The 22,426-nt window shown below is 44.0% G+C and overlaps 1 protein-coding gene across 50 annotated transcripts in view; it reads left to right on the top strand.

The window, feature by feature from the left end:
• GRIP1 (glutamate receptor interacting protein 1) overlaps positions 1-22,426 on the top strand; it is a 766,103-nt gene that overhangs the window by 664,979 nt on the left and 78,698 nt on the right. For all 50 annotated transcript variants that reach the window (XM_084956272.1, XM_021092918.2, XM_084956287.1 and 47 more), the window contains 3 exons: positions 1,671-1,857; positions 3,026-3,171; positions 16,158-16,238. In XM_084956272.1, coding sequence (XP_084812398.1) covers positions 1,671-1,857; positions 3,026-3,171; positions 16,158-16,238 — 414 coding nt within the window. The remainder of the gene's footprint in view (positions 1-1,670; positions 1,858-3,025; positions 3,172-16,157; positions 16,239-22,426) is intronic.

The raw sequence follows: 22,426 nt of genomic DNA, 5'->3' as shown, positions 1-22,426 counted from the left end.
CCATTGGACTAGGAGACAAGTGAAAGAAAATAGGACTGGGAGTCATAAAGAGGAGATGATTCGATCGTAGGGACTGGGGATGATAGATATGGATCTGTGATCAGTGAGAAGGATTCAGGTATGGAGATCTTAGAGCTCTATCCATTTTGAAGGAAGATGGGGTCCAGCATAGGGGTCTGCTGGCAGAGAGCTGAAGGAAGGTTGGAATTGCCAGTGACTGGCCTTGAGGGAGCTCAAGAACACATCAGACCAGCATGTAAAGAAATTATGACCATGACGTCAAAGGTACCGAGGATGAGGAAAAGCTACAGGTTAGAGGAGATAGGTTCCGAGCCAAGTCCTGAAATCAGTGAACGGAGGAACTTTTGCAAAAGTAGAAAACTATGGGTTTGATGATGAGACAAAGCAGCAGAAATAAATGCAGAATGTGAACTTTTTTTTTTCTTTTTCTTTATTTTTTATTTTTTGCTTTTTAGGGCCGCACCAGCAGCATATGGAGGTTCCCAGGCTAGGGGTTGAACCGGAGCTACAGCTGCCGGCCTATGCCAGAGCCACAGCAACTCAGGATCTGAGCCTCATCTGGGACCTACACCACAGCTTATGGCAATGCCAGATCCTCAACCCACTGAGTGAGGCCAGGGATCGAACCCACAACCTCATGGTTCCTAGTCGGATGTGCTTCCACTGAGCCATGATGGGAACTCCTGGAATGTGGATCTTAAAATAAGAGTGGTTTGAGGTAAACAGCACGGCATACGGGGAGCAAGGCATACTCTAAACCCTTCTCTCTCCAGTCCAGCATAGGACCCTAAGACAGAGAGCTTGCTCACGGAGAGCAAAGGAGCCTCGGGTCCCAGTGGGCAGCAGTGAGAAAAAGACATTCCAGGAGGAGGTTTTGTCATGACCTAGGCTGGGAATGAGAATAAGACAGGTGTGTGCCTGGGGGCTTACATGAATACCAGAGGAATGAATGAAATAAGAGATGACAAAGCAAGTTGGAGACCCCAAGGAAAAGAACAAGTGCGGAAGAGACCAAATCTTGGGGTAGGAGAAATGTAGCGTTAAAATGTAGCCATCATGCCAACCAACACTAGATTAAGGCTGATGACCAGCACCCCAGGAGCCAGAGTTGGATTAATTATTTCTTCAAAACTGAAGGTCATGTTGTTTGTAAAAAGCTTCAACTTTAGGTACAAATGGCTAAAATGGGGCACGGGGGAGGGGGGACATTAGACCTGTTAGCCCCACCCCTTTTTCCTAGGTGGGGAAGGGATTAATGACTTACCCCAAGATCACCCAGCTGGTTGCTTAGTGGCCAAGCCAGGACTAGACCTCAAGTTCCCTGACCCCGAGACTCTCCTCTTCCTATAGCTCCACAGCTTCCTATAGCTCCCAGAGTATTAGGGGTGGGTAAGAGGAGGGGCTACAGTGATGCTATGACTTAAATGTGACAACTATTGAGAGATTCATTTATCCTGTTCAGCTCTAGCTAAACTTTTTTGCTAAAAGGCAAGAATCTCACGGCTCACCATTTCCAACCAACGGTTTGTGTGTTTGGTTTTTTTTTTTTTTTTTTTTTTTTTCCAGAGACATGATCTGTTTCAGAACTGCTGGTGCTCCTGATGCTTGCTCCAGTGTAAAGTCATTTTTGTGTGTGTTTGTTCCTCTAGTGTCTTTAGCCTCTAGCACAGTGGGCTTGGCTGGGCAGGTTGTTCACACAGAAACCACAGAGGTTGTGCTGACAGCAGATCCTGTCACGGGATTTGGGATTCAACTGCAAGGCAGCGTGTTTGCCACGGAGACCCTCTCTTCTCCACCTCTAATTTCCTATATTGAAGCTGACAGCCCAGCAGAGAGGTGAGACACTTCCTTTTACAGCATCGTTTTCTGCTCTGCATTTCTTGCTCCCTATCTTTGAGTAGCTAATAAATTATGGAACAGTGCTCCGTGCAGGACATGCAAAGCCTGATGAACTCTCCATTCTGACAATAAAATTTTATGTTCTTGATCAGGTTTGAGAAGAATGGCAAGCCTGCTAAATTAATTAAAAAGGGAGAAAAAATTCCATTTAAAAAAAATCTCTGAAGTCCAAACTTCGTAATTTCTCTGCCATGCAGGAATGTACAGTCATCATTACTATATACTGGTCCAGATCAGATTATAACAATGCATTGCTGTTGAATTATTAATTGCTTCTCTTCAACACTACAGGATTCCCTTGCTCACATTTGTAGCTATGAAGTGAAAGAATGTAGGACCTTGCATATAACTGAATCACTTTGCTGTACACCTGAAACTAACAAAATATTATAAATCAGCTATACTTTAATTTTTTTAAGAAACTCATGGACTTGGAGAACAGACTATGGTTGCCCATGGGGAGGGGGAGAGAGTGGGATGGACTGGGAATCTGGGGTTAATAGATGCAAACTTTTGCCTTTGGAATGGATAAGCAATGAGATTCTGCTGTGTAGCACTGGGAACTATATCTAGTCACTTACGATGGAGCACGATGGAGGATAATGTGGGTCTCTTGGCTGTACAGTAGAAAACTGACAGAACTCTGTAAACCAGCTATAATGGAAAAAATAAAAATCATTTTAAAAAAATGAATGTAGGATGTTAACACTTGACCTAATAGGATGCTTTGAATAAATAAGACCAATGCTGTTTTGCACAGATCTTGGCAATGTCGACTTGATATTTTTTTTTTTTTTTGGTCTTTTTGCTATTTCTTGGGCCACTCCTGCGGCATATGGAGGTTCCCAGGCTAGGGGTCGAATCGGAGCTGTAGGCACTGGCCTACGCCAGAGCCACAGCAACACGGGATCCGAGCCATGTCTGCAACCTACACCACAGCTCACGGCAACGCCGGATCCTTAACCCACTGAGCAAGGGCAGGGACCGAACCCGAAATCTCATGGTTCCTAGTCAGATTCGTTAACCACTGCGCCACCACGGGAACTCCTCGACTTGGTAATTCTTTACTCTACCTACAACCTGTAACATGTGGTTCTAAATTTAGGTGTGGAGTGCTACAGATTGGAGACAGAGTGCTGGCCATTAATGGAATTCCCACTGAAGACAGCACCTTTGAGGAAGCCAATCAGCTTCTCCGAGACTCTTCAATCACAAGCAAGGTCACATTGGAAATTGAGTTTGATGTTGCAGGTATGATCATATAATCTCAAGTCCACTGCATAGTCAGGAGTGGACTGCATGTGAATTATATGGACTCTGTGGCAGGGGATGGGGGAGGAACAACAGTTTTTTATATACTGAACATGTTTTTGTTTAGGAGCTTCAGGATGTCATTTTGAATTGATCATTGCCTTTGTATTAGTCATTAAAGTGTCACCACAATTGAAAATAAATGTGACAAAGTGAATAAGTAATAGCCGCTATAAGGTGATAAAAAAAATCATGCAGCCTTTATTCTTCCTGACTTTTCCCCTATATGCTAGGGAAACCATATTCTTCACTCATAGGGACAAGAAATGCCTTTCTCTGACTCTTCCCACAGCAAAAAAAAAAAAAAAAAAAAAAAAGGAAGTTCTAGGGGAAACAATGAAAATTCATTAGATGGATTTATGCAAGCGCAGGTAAATATTTGGTCTCTAATGTCAAAGAGATATTGTACCAGACACTGGATAAAAATGACAAGGAAGACTCTATTCGCATCTATTTTAGAGTTCCCCATTGCGGCTCCGTGGGTCAAAAACTCAACTTGTATCCATGAGAATGCAGATTCAATCCCTGGCTTCACTCAGTGGGTTAAGGATCTGGCATCAGCACAAGCTGCCGCATAGGTCACACAGGTGGACCTATGCTGGGCTCCAGTGTTGGTGTGGCTGTGGAGTAGGCCAGCAGCTGTAGCTCTGATTCAACCCCGCACCTGGGAACTTCCTATGCCACAGGAGAGGCCCTAAAAAAAATAAATAAAATTAAAAACTATTTCAGTAACGATCAAGATACACAATAAGAGAGATTGACCTCAGCATCAAAAACAGCAAGGGCATTCACGTGGCTTAAGTTTGGTCACAGAGGACATCCTTGTATGCAGTTAGTAACAGGTGTACAGGTTTTAGAGGTCTTGGTGCTAGTTCCCCTTTAAGAAAGTTGTCTCCTCAGAGTTCCCTGGTGGGCTCCGTGGGTTAAGGATCTGGCATTGTCACTGCTCCGTGGGTTAAGGATCTGGCATTGTCACTGCCAGGTTCAATCCCTGGCCCCGGAACTTCCGCATGCTATAGGCCATAGCCAAAAGAAAGAAAAGAAGAGAAGAGAGAAAAGAAAATCGTCCTGTCTTGGTGAAATACTATCTCGCAGACCCAATAACCTTTACCAGTCAATAAAGATATGCCTTTAGACAAATATTTGCTGAATATTTACTGTGGGCCAGTTACTGTTGCATACAATGGAGATACAACAGCAGACAGGAAAGGGAAAAAATTCCCATCTTCATGAAGCTTGTGTTATAGCAGTACAGAAAGTTAATTTTTAAATTAATAAATATAAATGTAGGTGGTAATAGTGCTCTGGGGGCGGCAGAGTGGGGGTTAGAGAATGACTGTAAAGGGATAATTTTCACAGGATAACTCTCGAAGGAAGAGAGATTTGAAGGCTGGGGAGCCAGCCATGTCAGGATCTGGGAGGAGAGCGATTTGGGAGGAGAGGGAACAGCCAGCATAAAAGACATGAGCCAGAATAACAAGCCTGGTGGATCTGAGACAGCAAAAAGGGCTCTTGCTGGAGCTTATAAGGGAGATGGGGATAAAGATGAGATTTGCTTTTGAAGAGGGGGCGGGAGGGGTTGGAGGAGGCTAAGTAAAACCAGGGCCTTGATAAAATTATAGGTTATGGGGGTTTTTTTGGTTTTTGGTTTTTGGTTTTTGTTTTTTGTCTTTTTGCTATTTCTTGGGCCGCTCCCGCGGCACATGGAGGTTCCTAGGCTAGGGGTCGAATCGGAGCTGTAGCCACCAGCCTACACCAGAGCCACAGCAACTCGGGATCTGAGCCGCGTCTGCAACCTACACCATAGCTCACAGCAACGCCGGATCCTCAACCCACTGAGCAAGGCCAGGGATCGACCCCACAACCTCATGGTTCCTAGTTAGATTCGTTAACCACTGCACCACGACGGGAACTCCTAGGTTATGTCCTAAGTGTAATGAAGTCATGGAGCATTTGATGGAGGAGAGTGAAATACCCTGATGGACCTTTTGGAGAGAATCTTATGAAATATAGGGGGACAGTAGCGAAGTCAGCAAGAAGGGAAACTTGGAGTTTCCGTTGTGGTGCAGTGGAAGCGAATCCGACTAGGAACCATGAGGTTTCAGGTTCGATCCCTGGCCTTGCTCAGTGGGTTAAAGATCCTGCGTTGCCGTGAACTGTGGTGTAGGTCACAGACGCGGCTCGGATCTGGCGTTGCTGTGGCTGTGGCGTAGGTCGGCAGCTACAGCTCCAATTCGACCCCTAGCCTGGGAACCTCCAAATGCCATGGGTATGGCCCTCAAAAGACAAAATACAAAAAAAAGGGGGGGGGATTTATAGCAGTTGGACAGGAAAAGGATGCTGGTGACTTGGACAAGGTGGTAGTGCTATAGATGGAGGCAGAGAGTGAAATGTAGACATGGCTTGAGGCAGAGCTAACATCACTTGCCTGTGGATTGGACATGACACCTCCTGAGGTGTGAGGGTGAGCAGCTGAGCAGATAGTGGTATCTCTGACCGAGAAGAAGATTTGGAGAGTAGAAACTTGGGGATAACAAAACAGTCCTATTTTAGATATGAGTAGGCAAAGACACTGCCAATACTAGTGTAAAAAAAAAAAAAAATCTGCTCTATCTAAGCCAGAGGCAAGGATCCCCTGCCTTGGAGCTGCTTCCTCGATGCCCTCTGGATGCCCTGACCCACTCTTGTCCCCCAGCCAATCCAGTTAATAAAGCCAGACTTCCTACAAAGAGAAACAAGGAAAAAAAAGGATAAGCACATCCATTCCTTACTCAAAAGACAGTTCCCAAGCACCAGTAACTAAATAGCAGGCCCTGTGCTATGTTCAGATCATTGATTGAAAAACAGTGGAAAATATCAACGTCATCAAGAACCTTGTGGTCAATTCAACACGAGAAAGAACTGCTGAAAGAGAAGAATAGACTTGCTGAAGGTCTCTTGCCACCAGAAAGCAGAAGGATGTGCCCAGGAAACTGCAGGCAGTACCTCCTGGAGCCAGGATTGGGATCTGTGCTAGAGAGCAGGACAGAGGAGTGAGCAGCATGGAGATGAATGTTCAAGTCAGTGGAATGAAGGACACCCCTAAGGGGAGAGAAGGGACAAAAGGGGATGGGGGACGGGACTCTGCCTGAGGAATACTAAGATGTAAAGGGAAAAGATGCTAGCAAGGAAGGCAACGAAGATGCTAGAGGAGAAGTGGGAGGAGCCCCCAGCATGATGGCATTTTGACAGAAGCCCCAAAGCAAGAGATTCGAGGGAGAAATCGTGGTCAATGATATAAAAGTGCTGTGGAGAATTCAAGTACGAGAAGGCAGGAAAGGAAATGGCCACTGCATTTGGCCATTAGCAAGAAAGACATTGCAGAGAGACATTTCAAGGAATTGGGGGACAGAAGTCAGCTTCAGGGAGCCGGTGGATGAGAGAGAAAGGGTGGAGAAGTACAGGCAAGCGGTGCTTGTGGTCAGCCAAGGAAGTGGGTTGGGGGAGATACTTTGGCAGGAAAAGTGCCAGGAATAGATGAAAAGGGCTAGAGGCCACTGTGGACTGCTCTTTTGGAAACTCCGGCCACATTTCATTACATACAGTGCTCTGTTTTATACTGTCTTACCTTCTAATCCATGGTTCTCAACGAGATCAGTTTTGCTCCAGGGGACATCTGGCCATGTCCAGACATTCAGCGGTAGATGAAAGGATAGGGGCAGCAGATCAAGGGGGATTCCAAGTTCAGAAGGGTGTTATTTTATTTTGTTGTCTTGTTAAGATTGGAGAGATTTGGGCATGTTTGGGGCTAGAAATAAATGAGAGAGAAAAGAGATAATTGGTAGTTATGGGTTTCCAAAGGGATGGGAAGGGAAGTTCCCTAGAACGCAGGTGGATAACTAAGACATAAAGTAGAAGACCTCTCTCTAGGAGTTTGAAGAGAAGGAAGTGATATTATAATTACATTTTAGCTGTGTTTAGGATGATCATGTAAGAACTGTCAAGAAAGGGGGAGTTCCCGTCGTGGTGCAGTGGTTAACGAATCCAACTAGGAACCATGAGATTGCAGGTTTGATCCCTGCCCTTGCTCAGTGGGTTGAGGATCCGGCATTGCCGTGAGCTGTGGTGTAGGTCGCAGATGCGGCTCAGATCCCGCGTTGCTGTGGCTGTGGTGTAGGCCGGCGGCTACAGCTCCGATTGGACCCCTAGCCTGGGAACCTCCATATGCTGCAGGAGTGGCCCAAGAAATGGCAAAAAGACCAAAAAAAAAAAAAAAAAAAAGGGTCAGCGTCTTGGAGAGGTGAAAAGAATGTTGACTGTTCAGAATAACTAACGGGGAAATGAGTGAGAAAACCAACTAAACTCATGTAAAGGCATTTTCAAGCCAGGGGGTGGACTGAACAGAGTCCAGAAGCTCTAAGTTTATAAAGTTTATAAAAAGCAGTGTCCACATACATGGTTAAGTGGTTTTTGGTCAGGAGACCTTGGCTGCTGAAGAATAAAAGCAGAGACAGTAGATGATCAGATTGTGTCGGAGACTAAGATTTCCAGAGACGCTTCAAAGAAGAACTTAGGTCACAGAAGTTCAAATTGTTGCAGGAAGAGCAAATGAATACTTTCGATACTAGCATCAAAATTGTCATGATTGGAAGTTCCCTCATGGTGCAGCAGGGGAAGGATCCAGTGATTCCTGCAGCTATGGCACAAGTCACAAGTGCAGCGAGGGTTTGATCCCTGGCCCCGGAAACTTCCACGTGCTCTTAGGTGCAGCCAAACACACACACACACACACACACACACACACACAGCAAAATGAAATTGTCGTATTTATCAAATGCTTACTTAATGGCATGTCACTTTTCTAAACACTATGTGTGCATTAGCTCATTTCATCCTTAAAACAGCAATGAAAAAAAATTACTATTATTATGTCCACAGAAAACAGAGGCTCACATTAATGGTGGGCTGGGATTTTAACACAGGCAGTGCAGCTCCAGAGGTTACACTGTAAGCACGTCACATACTGCCTGTGCTTGAAAGAGTCTAGGTTAGAGAGGAGTGAAAGCCAATAAATGCAAGAGCCAGAGGAAAGGGAGGACTTGAAGAGCTAGGAGTCTTCAGGGAGAAAAATGGGGGCAGTGAACGCAAGGGGCTGCAAGGGCTAAAGTGACAGGAGGCTGAGGTCAAAGTGGCACATCAGGGTTTAGGATTTCAGAGGGCAAGCGAGGCTCAGGGTCGTGAGTTGCTGAAGTGAAGCCGAGGGGAAGCAAATACCGTTCAACCAGAACCGGGGGTGGGGGGCGGGAGTTGGAAATGCCATGTGATGGAAGGGGGTCCACACAGTGGGTTTTCACAGAAGGAAATGAGGAATGAGGAGGGAGTGTGAAAGAGCTGCTCCTGACAGCCAGGCACAACCCCATGGAAGGATCTCTGCCCGTTGCTGTTCCCTCTGCCTCGGCAGCTCCTCCCCCAACACGTTTGGGTGGTTTGCTCACTTCATTCAGATCTTTGCTCAAGTGTTAATTGTCAAAGAAGCCTTCCATGACTGTCCGTCACTGTGTCCCTTTGCCCAGATTTATGACTCTAGCCCTTCCACGCCGTGATACTATGTGGTAGACTTATTTGTTTATCGTCTTGTTCTTCACAGAAAATCTATGTGGTCAGGGACTTGGTGCTTTTTGTTCAAGAATATACCCCTGCACCCCAAATAGTGCTTGGAATACAGGGGCCTCTCAGCCAATACTTGGTGAAGGAAGGAAAGAAGGAAGGAAGGATGGACCCTTGGCTCTCCCGAGGGATCAGGATCAGGATCAGGACTTCAGTTGGCATAAGAATTGATGTCACACTCACTGTTTTCCTGAGGTTCCTGGTCTCGGCGCACTGCTTGTTTCTGCACATCTGCTCCATTTGTCTCTGCCAAGGTTTCTGTGACTTCCAATTGTACATGATTGCCCCCTCCTTGCTAACATGCCCAGCCAGGACCAGCCAGTTTTCATTCCTAATTCCCACGAGGAAGCATCTGATTGGCCCAGCTTAGCTATGGCATCTTCCCCTGCCCATCAGCTATAGCCAAGCAGATCAGTCAGATGGCCCTGAGGGTATAGTTTTCAAAGAAGACTGTTCCGTGGCCTCAGAGTGTACTTCCTAGAATTGTAGAACATTCATCATGGAAGGACTGTAATAATCCCACACCTTCATTTATTTATCAGTGGGAGAAATGGAGGTTCAGGTGGAGAGGCTCGATGTCATACAGCTGAGTGAATGGTAGATCCCAGGTCTGTTGACTTGCACCTGTCTTCTCCTTATCATATTATGTTGCCTCTTGAAGCACTGTTAAGAGTTTCCAGTATGGAACAGAAGGATTTCTGAGCCTCGGCCCTGCTGACATGGTTTATTGAGGAGAGGTGGCTTTCCTGGGCACTGTAGGATGCTGAGCAGCATCTGCTCGCTGCATCCCAGTAGTGGAATAGCCAGCACCATTTGACCTTCCCCATAGCGGTATCTACTAAGTATTTACTTGCACTCTACATGCTTATTTCCCTTTTGGCTGCACCCACAGCATGCAGAAGTTCCTGGGGCAAGGATGGAACCTATGCCACAGCAGTGACGATGCCTTAACCTGCTGAGCCACCAGGGAACAACTGTACATGCATTTTTATTTTATGTATATTATCAATATTTGGTCATTATGTTTAATCCATATTTATATAAATATTTGTTGATGAAACCTTTTGGGTCTTAGGTTTAAGCTCCAAAAAGGTAGAAACTGTGTGTAGTAAGCTCACTTTGCTTAAATAAGGACAGGAAAAAGGGACCCAAGGCCATCTCCCACTCCTCTCCCTTGCCTTCAGTTGTTCCAGAAATCAACCCATTTCAAATGGATAGAAAAGATGTAAAGTAGGGCCAGGAAAAATATGCTTCCATCCTGTCATTTCTCCTCCCTTGCTCATGCAGCCGTCACTAATTGCTTTCAGTATCCCCCTGTTGAGCCCAGACACAGCATCAGAATCCTCAATAATGCACTCTAGTTAGTCATTGCCAGTCTACGGGAATCTATTGAAAACCTGCTGGAATCAGGAAAATCTTTTTTTAGTCAGTTGAGAGCTTGGAGCTGTGGTAGGTTATATCTGGATGTGCGTATTTCAAGAGTGTCCTGACCTTCTGGATTCACTCCTGATTTTCTGGATGTGAACTACCATCCATTTTCAATTGTTTATCAGAAATATATTATACCCAGGTACTAAATCCCAAGACTGTCAGATCTTAAAGGTTACCTATCTCTATAAACATTCTAAAAGACATAGAGAGTGGTTAAAAAGCTTACCTGAGTACGCTTTTACCTAAATCTGTCTCTTTACATGGGTACCACTATCTGAACAAATTGTAGTGCCATTGACGGACTTTTTGGAAAGCTGAAGTTACTTCTAACCCCATCACTCTAATAAACAGAAGTTTATTTTTTATATTTCTTTACAAAAGTCCTTTCCCATACATATAATTTTCTAAAGCTATAATCATAACGTAGGCATAATTACATTTTGCCTTTTTAAATACTGTCTTAAATACCAATGTATGTTATCCTAATACTTGAAGTTTCTACTTTAACTTTGAAGTTATTTTGCTGGGGAGAAAAAAAAAAAAAGGCTTTGTCCTGGAAAGAAGCCTTAGTGAAAATCCTGTCAAATGATGTTTGCCATCGTTACTGGAGCCCCCAGTGTTTTTCTCTGAGTGGGAGTTAAACATTCACATCCTCCCCCTTCTAATCCTTTATTTTTTTCAACTCTTACAAAAGTGTCCAGGTTGATGAATTATGATGTGGCAGTTATCTTACTGTGCCAACAATGAATGCTTCAGGCAGAAAAAGCAGACCGGTTGGAAAGAAGTCTTTGTTTACCCAAATGTGTTTTTAATTATAGTATTAACAAAGATAAAGTAAAATCAGGGAAGCACAAAATAATCACATGGGAGTCTAAGAAAATAAACGGTCTGTTTACTTATTCTAAATCTATTGTTTCTCCAAATATTGGATCTTTTTCCTCTTTATTAGTATTTCCTTAAGAAACCTCAAATTAAATGTGCCTTTGCTTTAACAACCAAATAATTGTATAGGGGAAAAAAAACCTACCAAATCTAAAGTAAATCATGTGGACATGTAAAGATTAAAGTGAAGCCACAGCTTGATCAAAGAGATTCATTTGTTGATATTTGTTCATCAGGATGAATATTTCAAATCTGACGTAGTCAAGAGTGATCTATTACTGTTTTCCGGGAAGTGATCGTATCTCCTCCAGTGTCATTAACAACGTTAATCTTGGTCAAGGTTCCCCGCATTAAAAATTTACAGCAAAATGCTGCTATAGTAACTACCCTAGACCCGTGTTTTCCAGGCCCTTATGAATCAAAGACCTCACTTGTGTAGTGTCTTGGGCAAGATGTCATAGACGTGCACGGATACACACATATATACGCACAAGCCCATGATATGCTCCCCTCCCCTTTCACAGAGAATATTTTCTTAAAACAGACAATGCTAAAGCAAACACACATGCAGTGAGTTCTATAAATAGCCAAGCTGTGTGTTCCTCTAAAGCTTTTAACACTTTTACTTAAGGACCGCTTGGTGTACTTTAACCAAGTAATCCAATAATTTATTCCAGCTACACTCACAAACACTTGTATGGGGGCCCTCTCTTTGGCTCCCATCCCACCTCCTCTGTAGGATCAACGTGTTCACAAGAGACCTTTCAGGAGTTCCCGTCGTGGCTCAGCGGTTAGCGAACCTGACTCAAGACCATGAGGACATGGGTTCAATCCCTGGCCTCGCTCAGCATGTTAAGGATCCGGCGTTGCCATGAGCTGTGGTATAGGTTGCAGATGTGGCTCGGATCCCGTGTTGCTGTGGCTCTGGCGTAGGCCAGCTGCTACAGCTCTGATTGGACCCCTAGCCTGGGAACCTCCATATGCTGTGGGTGTGGCCCTAAAAAAGACCAAAAAAAAAAAAAAAAACCTTTCAAGCAACAGAAATGCCTCAAGCGAAATTAGAGAAGAGGCATTTACTGGAATCGCACAGGTGTTTTCACAGCCTTTGAGGACGGGGAGCCTAGGCAGCCACAGAAAGGACTAGAACCAGGGGCTGTCAAGGCCAACCACTGGCTCTCTCCATGGCCTCACACTCTTTCCTCAAAGACATTTGTTTCTTTTTTCCTTCCCTCTGCAGTCTGGCTATTGGTGCGTATGGGCCAAACCAGCCACTTTCAAATGCCCTCTGTGCCCCCAGTCTGCATGCTAAGTCCCAGTTTTAAACTCTTCTCTTTGGAGGTGGGAAGCCTTCCATCGTTGGAGTGGAGAATGGCAAAGACTTGGGAGAGAGATGAATGCACAGATTTGAGAAATCTTTTGCGAGTAAATATTTGTGATACTTGCAGCACCTGAGCTAAGGAAGTAAAATAAATCACACTGAGATGGTTATTACTACCCTCGTTTCTTTTTTTCTGCCCCAATGTATTAAAATTACCCAGTATTTTTGAAATCTACTATATTCAAAGAGAATCCAGAAATAATTTTAATTTTATTTATTTATTTTTGCCTTTTTTTTTTTTTTTTTTTTTTTTTTTTTTTGCCATTTCTTAGGCCGATCCCACGGCATATGGAGGTTCCCAGGCCAGGGGTCTAATTGGAGCTGTAGCCACCGGCCTACACCACAGCCACAGCAATGCGGGATCCGAGCCACATCTGCAGCCTACACCACAGCTCATGGCAACGCCGGATCCTCAACCCACAGAGCAAGGCCAGGGATGGAACCCACAACCTCATGGTCCTAGTCGGATTCATTAACCACTGAGCCACGACGGAAACTCCAGAAATAATTTTAAGTAATTTTATCTAAAGTTCCAAGTGGTAATAAAAAATTTAAAATTAAATAAAAAATAAACTGAAATTGACGGAATGCTGTAAATCAACTATAATTTTAAAATGTTTTAAAATAATTAAAAATTTCTGATTGGGAAATGGGAAGGCTAAAATTCTTTTTTTTTTTTTTTTTTTTTGTCTTTTTAGGTCCGCGCCTGAGGCATATGGGGGTTCCCAGGTTAGGGATTGAAATTGGAGCTGCAGCCACCAACCTACGCCACAACCATGGCAATGCCAGATCCAAGCCACATCTGCAGCCTACACCACAGCTCACAGCAACGCCGGATCCTTAACCCACTGAGCGAGGCCAGGGATTGAACCTGCGTCCTCATGGTTCCTAGTCAGATTCGTTTCCGCTGGGCCACAATGGGAACTCCAGGAAGGCTGCAAATTCTTCATGAATAAATAAATACATATGTGCTATGCCTTCCTGGCACATCTTGGTTGAGTCTACGCTGAGGACAATAGCAAAGCCAAGAGCAAGCTCACAGTCTGTGACACTCCCCAGGCTACACCTGACAGGACAGGAAAAGTAAGAGACGGAAGAAGAGAGGAAACGGCAACAGATTCCTTCAGCCCCCAGGGAAGTGAGAACAGAACTAAGAGGAAGAAGGAGGCCAGAGCAGGGAGGCGTGCCCTTACCCAGAGGCCCCAGCTGAAACTCAAAGGGGCAGTTTAGGGAGGCTTTGCCATAGATGACTTTCCAGAAACTGGAGGTCCCAGGAAAATCAGCACTTCTTTGTGGTCTCCATTTTAACTGTCTGTGGCAAAGCTTCTGGGCTGGAAGATGAGGTTCTGATCTGGAAAAGGCTGACTGTCTAAATTCTTCATGGGAAAGTAGGAGGGGCCAGGAAGGGCAGGTGGGGAGGACCCTGTTTCCATGAGGCCATCTCAGCTTTCACCTCTGCTTTGCCGAGACTCACAATGTGTTAAATACGTGACTAACAGATCGGATGAGGGACCTGGGGACCTAATCACAGCGGCCGTGGTGAATTTTTTGTGTGCAGACTGGGGACTAGCTTTGAGCAAAATCAAGCAGAAAAAGTGGTTTCACTCAGCCATCCCACAAGCCGCCCCTTAAGCTAATGTTTCCTTGGCTCCTTGTCCCACTTTCTAAACTTCCAAGAAAGGATTACCATCCTTAGCAACTTAGCATGAAGAGATGTTATCTCTTCAGAGGATATTTTCATTTTAACCTTATCTCTAATTGAAGGTCTCCCAGACTGTTACAGGAATTTTAGGAAGAATATACTTAAGAACATGTAGCAATTCCTTCCTTTCTCAAGTACGAGTCAAACCCTGGTAAAAATCACCACAGCCCTATCCAGGGTTGAAAATTAACAAGTACACACCAATTCCCTCTCCGTTGCACCCTTAGCTTCGTTCTGTACTGGTCAGCCACCATCCGAGCCCAGCTTCGCTCTGTTCCAGTGGTCCCTGCCCTCCTGCTCCTCCCTGAAACCTCCCCATGATCCAGAAACCAGAGGATCATCCTTGGTGCAGTCGGGACCTCCTGGGTCCCCCCGACCCAACCCTATGGTCAGCATTCAGTCTGGTTGGTTGTGGTCAAGACCATTCTGGTCGGGAGATGTTTTTAATATCACTCCTGCTTCTACGTCGTTAAATGTACTTTTCTCTCTTTACCTTTCCAATGAAGATACCTCTTTCCTCCACCAAATCAACAACCATCACATCTTACTGAAATCTTCCCTGAAATCCATTTCCTCCAGCTGCCTTAATCTGTGGTTAATAGATGCAGACGACTGCCTTTGGAATGGATAAGCAATGAGATGCTGCTGTGTAGCCATGGGAACTATATCTAGTCACTTGTGATGGAGGATAATGTGAGAAAAAGAATGTGTGTGTGTGTGTGAGAGAGAGAGAGACTGGGTCACTTTGCTGTGCAGTAGAAAACTGACAGAACACTGTAAACCAGCTATAATGGAAAAAATAAAAATCATTTAAAAAAACCAACAATGAATGAAAACAAAACAAAAAACAAACAAAACTCCTGAATAATCAACTGAAAAATTGTGGTTGGGGAAAAAAGAATATTAACTACTTTTGGTCCTTCAACTTGAGTATACCTAAGAATCAACTGGAGAATATATTTAAAATACAGATTTCTAGGAGTTCCTGTCGTGGCTCAGTGGTTAACGAATCCGACTAGGAACCATAAGATTGCAGGTTCGATCCCTGGCCTTGCTCAGTGGATTAAGGATCTGGCGTTGCCGTGAGCTGTGGTGTAGGTCACAGACGTGGCTCGGATCTGGTGTTGCTGTGGCTGTGGTGTAGGCCGGCAGCTACAGCTCCGATTGGACCCCTAGCCTGGGAACCTCTATATGCCACGATAGTGGCCCTAGAAAAGGCAAAAAGACAATTAATTAATTTAATTAAATACAGATTTCTAGGCTTCATCTTAAGAGATTCTGATTCCACAGATCTGGGATGATTCAGGAATCTGTATGTTTAACTTGGACCCTAGGTGAATTTGATGGAGACGTCTGAATCACACTTAGGAAATACTGAACTTGACTATTGCTGTGAATCACACACTTGTATGGGTGAGACGTCTCTTCTTCCTCGGAGCTTATTTGATCAGGACGTTGCCAACTCCTACAGCTTTAATGACACATGATTTTTTTGTTTGGTTGGTTGTTTGGTTTGTTTTGTTGTTGTTGTTGTTGTTTTGCTTTTTAGGGCTGCACCCAAGGCATATGGAGGTTCCCAGGCTAGGGGTCCAATCAGAGCAACAGCTGCCGGCCACAGCCACAGCCACAGCAGTGCTGTACCCAAGCTGCATCTGCAACCTACACCACAGCTCATGGTAACGCTGGATCCTTAACCCACTGAGCGAGGCCAGGGATCGAACCCACAACCTCATGGTTCCTAGTTGGATTTTTTTCTGCTGCGCCACGACAGGAACTTCATAACTACACATGATTATGACACAGGTATTTGTGGTGTGCTTGCATTGACTGATGCTCCATTCTTCCTAGTCTTGGATAAACACACACTTCTTTGTATTGAAATTACAGAGTCTGTCATCCCGAGCAGTGGAACATTTCATGTAAAGCTCCCCAAGAAGCACAATGTGGAACTTGGAATTACCATCAGTTGTAAGTAGAAGTGATTTCTTTTCAAGTGTAGCATTTTAAGAAAACGTGGAAAATCGTCTTGTCAGATGGTTTACAGGTGTGGCAAGTGTTTTCCGTGTCATTACCAAGTTTCTCCCTAATGATACGGAGATGTGGAGCCAGTCACCCTCCAGCACCGAAGAGCTTTGTGAATGGGGCAAGTTACTGTAACTCTTTTCACGCCTAGGTTTCTCTGTGCTCTGTTGTCTTGGAGGGAAGGACAGGTGAGTTTGGGTTTTACTCCGTGAACTTTATATAGGGACATTCTTTTTTGGATTTTGGTTTTTGTTGTTGTTGTTGTTGTTTTAGGGCTGCACCCACAGCATATGGAGGCTCCCAGGCTAGGGGTCAAATCAGAGCTGCAAATGCCAGCCACAGCCACAGCCACAGCAATGCAGGATCCAAGCCGTGTCTGCAACCTACACCACAGCCCACAGCAACACCGGATCCTTAACCCACTGAGCGAGGCCAGGGATCTAACCAGCATCCTCATGGCTCCTAGTTGGGTTCATTACCATTGACAATGGGAACTCTCAAAGAACATTCTTTTTGATTTATGGTTCCATGACCTGTAAAATGGGTATAAAGAATTCTGAAAACTACCCTCATTTGGTAGGTTATTCAAAGTATTCCATAAAATAACGTACGCATATACTTAGAATAGTCCCTGGCAAGTAATGAGTAAGTACTTGATAAATTTGTGTTTGATGCACTCTGCATGAATAGTTAGGTGAGCCTATGAAGGCATATAGGTTCTCTACATTTTAGGAGATGATGGGTTACGCTTCCATGTCTATTAAAACTATCTCCCCATCTGTCCACTATGCATCTATAGTCTGTTTGGCAAAAATAAAATAAGGTCTCTTGCTGTAGGAACTTCCTGAATTCCTCCATGGTACAAGATGCCAGGGTAACCAAACCAAAAGGAAAAGCAGGACCCGCAAGTGTGTTTAATTCCCTCCTTTCCTCGGGCTCTAGATTTATAACTGCTTTGGTAAAACAACTTTGAAAATTTTCAGCCCCAGTGGAATTTTATAGAATGGAAATGGAGGTTTCTGGGCTTTTAATATCCACAAACTAAGCTCATCCATAAATGCCCCCAAGAAAATGAAGCAAATAATTAATACTTGAAGACCAAAGGAGATCTCAAAGCAACACCTGGAGTTCCCTTCGTGGTGCAGTGGTTAACGAATCTGACTAGGAACCATGAGGTTGCGGGTTCGATCCCTGGCCTCGCTCAGTGGGTTAAGGATCCGGCATTGCTGTGAGCTGTGGTGTAGGTTGCAGATGCGGCTCAGATCCAGCGTTGCTGTGGTCTGGCGTAGGCTGGTGGCTACAGCTGTGATTTGACCCCTAGCCTGGGAATCTCCATATGCCTCAGAAGTAGCCCTAGAAATGGCAAAAAGACCAAAAAAAAAAAAAAAAGCAACACCTGTGACCAAGGTGGCAGGGGCAGGAGGTGGGGGAGTCCCTTGCAGAAAAAGTGTGCGAGAAGCCTGTGTTGAGGTGCTTCACTACACTCTGTCGGAGAGCATTTTTGCCAGTGGCTGAGGCGTCAATCGAGTTCTCAGTTGGGCCGTATGAATGGGGACTGTCCAGTTCAATGTTGACAATATCAATTTAAATACCGAAAAGGAAGTGTTATGAATAACCAACAAAGCACACATATCTGAAGACGACACCAAGAATGGTGGTACCACAATGTGAAATAAATGTCAAGAACAAGTAGCCATGTGTCTGAGAGCTTCCCTGGGGCTGGGAGAAAAGTAAGACCAACGTATCTGACATGCCTCTGAATAGAAGTGGGATTTTGGAGACTCCAGACCTATTCTAGGTGCTACTGAAGTTGCTTAGGTCTTAAATGGGCCTCCTGCCATCTCAGTTTGTTTATTACAAAGCCAAGATGGTATGCCGTTATTCTGTCAAAAGCTGAGCTTGCTGAGATTAAGGGAGAGCTTATCAGAATTTACTGCTGTAAAAATGTTTGGGGCTCCAGGTGGCTTTGGCAACCCCCATGTAACTTTAGCCTCGTTCTCATGTATTCTGTTTACTCCATTCCATTCATTTAGTCCATCAGAATTGACACTGAAAGTGTTACTTCCTAGATTTGGGCAACGCATAGCCTGCTGGCTGCATAGAGGCCCTGCTTCCGCTCCATTCTTTCCTTCTCCTGCCTTCATGCAGTAAAAGACACTCCAAGTACCCATGTGCCAAGGCCCCGTGCTAAGTGTTGAGTCCTTAGAAATGCTTACTGCTGGTGCATGTACCGAAAACACCTCTTCCTCGGAGTCTTCTGTTACCACATTTGCCATGCTGTTATTTTACTCTCGAATTTTAACTAAGAAAATAGTCTTTTTAATTTTTTTTTTCTTTTTACGGCTGCGCCTACAGCGTATGGAAGTTCCCAGGCTAGGGGTTGAATTGGAGCTGCAGCTGCCAGTCTACACCACAGCCATAGCAACACCAGATCTGAGCTGCATCTGCCACCTCCACCATAGCTTGCGGCAATGCTGGATTCTTAACCTGCTCAGTGAGCCCAGGCATCAAACCTGTACCCTCATGGACACTATGTTAGGTCTTTAACCTGCTGAGCTGCAGTGGGAACTCCAAGAAAATGGTCTTTTTTTTTTTTTTTTTTTTTTTTTTTGCTTGTTAGGGCCTGACCTGAGACATATGGAGGTTCCCAGGCTAGGGGGTCTAATCAGTCTAATCAGAGCTACAGCTGCTGGCCTACACCACAGCCACAGCAATGAGTGATTCAAGCTGCATCTGTGACCTACACCACAGCTCATGGCAATGCCAGATCCTTAACCCACTGAGGGAGGCCAAGGATCAAACCTGCAACCTCATGGTTCCTAGTCAGATTCATTTCCACTGAGCCGTGACGGGAACTCCAAGAAAATGTTCTTTTTAAATGCAATAGATGTATTCTTTTTTTTTTTTTAAGCAATTTTATTTATTTATTTTTCTTTTCCATTATGGTTTATTACAGGGTATGAATATAGTTCCCTATGCTATACAGGAGCTTATTGTTTATCTAGTCTATATATAGTAGTTTGCATCTGCTAGTCCCAAACTCCCAGTCCATCTCTCCCCTGCCCACCCCCTCCCCCTTGGCAACCACAGGTCTATTCTTTATATCTGTGAGTCTGTTTCTGTTTTGTAGATAAGTTCATTTGTGTCATAGTTTAGATTCCACAGATAAGCAATATCATACAGTATTTGTCTTTCTCCTTTTGGCTTTCTTAACTTAGTATGATCATCTCTAGGTCCATCCGTGTTGCTGCAAATGGCACTATTTCATTCTTTTTTGTGACTGAGTAATATTCCATTGTATTTATGTACCATATTGCTTTACCCCTCCCCCAGTCAATGGACATTTAGGTTGTTTCCATGTCCTGTCTATTGTGATTAGTGCTGCTATGAACATAGGGGAGCATGTATCTTTTTGAATTACAGTTTTGTCTGGATATATGCCCAGGAGTGGGATCAATGGATTATATGGCAATGCACAACAGGTTCATTCTTAAAAATTAATATACCTAGGGCATTCCCATAGTGGCGCAGTGGTTAACGAATCTGACTAGGAACCATGAGGTTGCGGGTTCGATCCCTGGCCTTGCTTAGTGAGTTAAGAACCTGGTGTTGCCGTGAGCTACAGGGTAGGTTGCAGACATGGCTCAGATCCCATGTTGCTGTGGTTCTGGCATAGGCCGGTGGCTACAGCTCCAATTAGACCTCTAGCCTGAGAACCTCCATGTGCCGTGGGAGCGGCCCTAGAAAAGGCAAAAAGACAGAAAAAATTAATATGCCTGAAATATAATTTAATTATAAAAGAGAATATCCCTTTAAATACTAACCCTGTGATAGATTCCATTTTTAAAGTCTATGTTTATATGTTCAGTTCATTTCAGTTGTAGCCATGTACACATAACTACAAAATATTTTATTCACATAGAGAATAATTTAAAATTATGCTTTTTGATGGTGTCACATCTATACTAAATATTACTTCTAAAACTCATTTTAATACCAATAATAGAAACTATGCCCAAAACAAGGGCAGCCTGATTTTAGCGAGCTATAAGCTAAAGCTCTTCAGAGAAGCCCAAAGTTTCATGCTATTCCTGGGTGGAGAAATGATATATGAGCTTGTCAAACATGCCTGTCAGCCCTTCTACAGCTCCATCCACACAACTCATCATCACCATCCTGAGTTTGTGTCTCCTCATGGAAAATACTCACATTTTGCCAGTTGAGAAAGCAGAATTTGCTAAAGGAAACACAGCAGGGTCCATTTTCAGGGTTGTCAAATAGTAAATCCCTAAGGCCCAGCACAGTTCCTGGCACATACAGGGCGCTCGTTAATCCCTGTCTTTGTTGAGAGAACGAGTCAGGAATCTGTGGGTGAACCATGTTCTTGTGACCACTGTGAACCCCGAGAAATGAGGCTCTGAGGGCGATGAGGAATATTAGATGTTGGTGCCAAGGCTATTGCATGAACTGAAGAAGCATGAAGTTGGAAAATGATGGAGGCTAAGGACTCAGAACCCAGACTGGCCCGCTCCCCGACTCTCTGGACCTCTGTGAACTCAGTTTCCTCACCTATAAAATGACCCATTATTACTTTCTGCATCACCTTGTTGAGAGGAGTAAATGAGGTGTCCAGAACACATCGTGAACCCTAATGGATATTAATTATTATAATGATCATTATTTATTTTCCATATAGAGCTTCATGAAATATTTTAAACAAAATTCTACCCTGCAAAAGTTAGTGCCAACGATAACTACACTACTTCATCATAAGGACTTTAGTCAAAGGACTCTTCGCGCACACACACACACACACACACACACACACACACACAGGTACTTTTAGGGAAACCGAGGCACTACAGGGGTTGATGGGTGTTTCTCACTATATTAATACAAAGTCCTCTTTTTGTATCTTCACCTTGTAAAAACTGAGTGGTGAGAGACGGGCCTCCATCTCAGGAAACGAACCGTCAGAGCCTTCACACTTGGCTTAAGGCTCACTCTTCATACCTAATTGACTGAGAAATGAGTCCTTCTGATTTTGGATGTGGTGAGCAGTTTTAGACTAATTTTCTTTGGTTCCTGATGAGATGTTCATAGCACATTAGCATCAGGCATTACTTTTATCGATGTTATTGCTGTAATATGGAGTAATTTATTACAGCCAATAAAGTGGAATGACCTAGCAGAAGGATGTAGTTTGGGACAAGAAGCAGCCTCCTGAAGTTCTGACACCACAGCCAATCAGAGACCAGAAAAGCTCTGACACCTCAGCCAATTAGAGACCAGAGTCCATACCTGCCAATGCAGCTCACCTGCCTTTCAGGTCAGGGAACCGTGGTTGTCTCTGCCAGGTTGTCTCTAATGTCAGTAAAGACCTTTTGATATTGATGTTTTCTTTTGAAGTTTTATTACAAGGAACTTTATCTACTTTGTACCACGCATGACATTAAGCAGTTTAGATGTTTTCCACATTTCAGCCTCAAAGCAGCCCTATAACATCTGTGCCCATTTTACAGAAAGGAAAGTCAGGCTCAGCTGAGAACCTGCTCAAAGACAGAACTAATAAAAGGCTAAGCAGGGATTCAGACCCATTCTGTATGATGTAACATTGGCTGCCCTGTCACACCACCACTCATCCCTGTCACCCTCTAATTGATGCATCTTCCCAGATCCTACATCAGAAAAGCAAAGGACAGCATTTTGTGAGTGCAATTAATTCATTGCCTTTCCTTTTTCACTGTGACTAAATTGTTTGTGGGGGAAAAAGGCTTACCTTTTAAAATAGAATCGTAAAGCAGCCTTTATAACAAGCACAACCAATCTGTCATGTTCGCCTTAAGTCTTAAACGTATTTAGAAGAGAATGGTTCATGGTTTTTTGCCAACTTTGCTATAAAAACTCTACTCACTGCTCCATTTCAAATCAAATAACTAGTTTTACTTGCCAGAGAATATATACATATATTTACAATTAAAGTAAAATTGAATGATTGTGTGTGTGCGAGAGAGAGAGAGAGAGAGAGAGTGTGTGTGTGTGTGTGTGTGTGTGTGCATTTGAATGCTTCTCTAATGTAGTTTATCAGGCCTTTCGAGTGAATTACATTAAGTAGTAGAGTAAGTTCCAGGAAG

The sequence above is a fragment of the Sus scrofa genome, chromosome 5 (genome assembly GCF_054392235.1).
Source record: "Sus scrofa isolate SSC_HxYL_T2T_F1_AM1 chromosome 5, Sscrofa_HxYL_maternal_Yorkshire_Landrace_v2.0, whole genome shotgun sequence".
Lineage (NCBI taxonomy): Eukaryota > Metazoa > Chordata > Mammalia > Artiodactyla > Suidae > Sus > Sus scrofa.
This window is presented reverse-complemented; position numbering and strand designations above follow the sequence as displayed.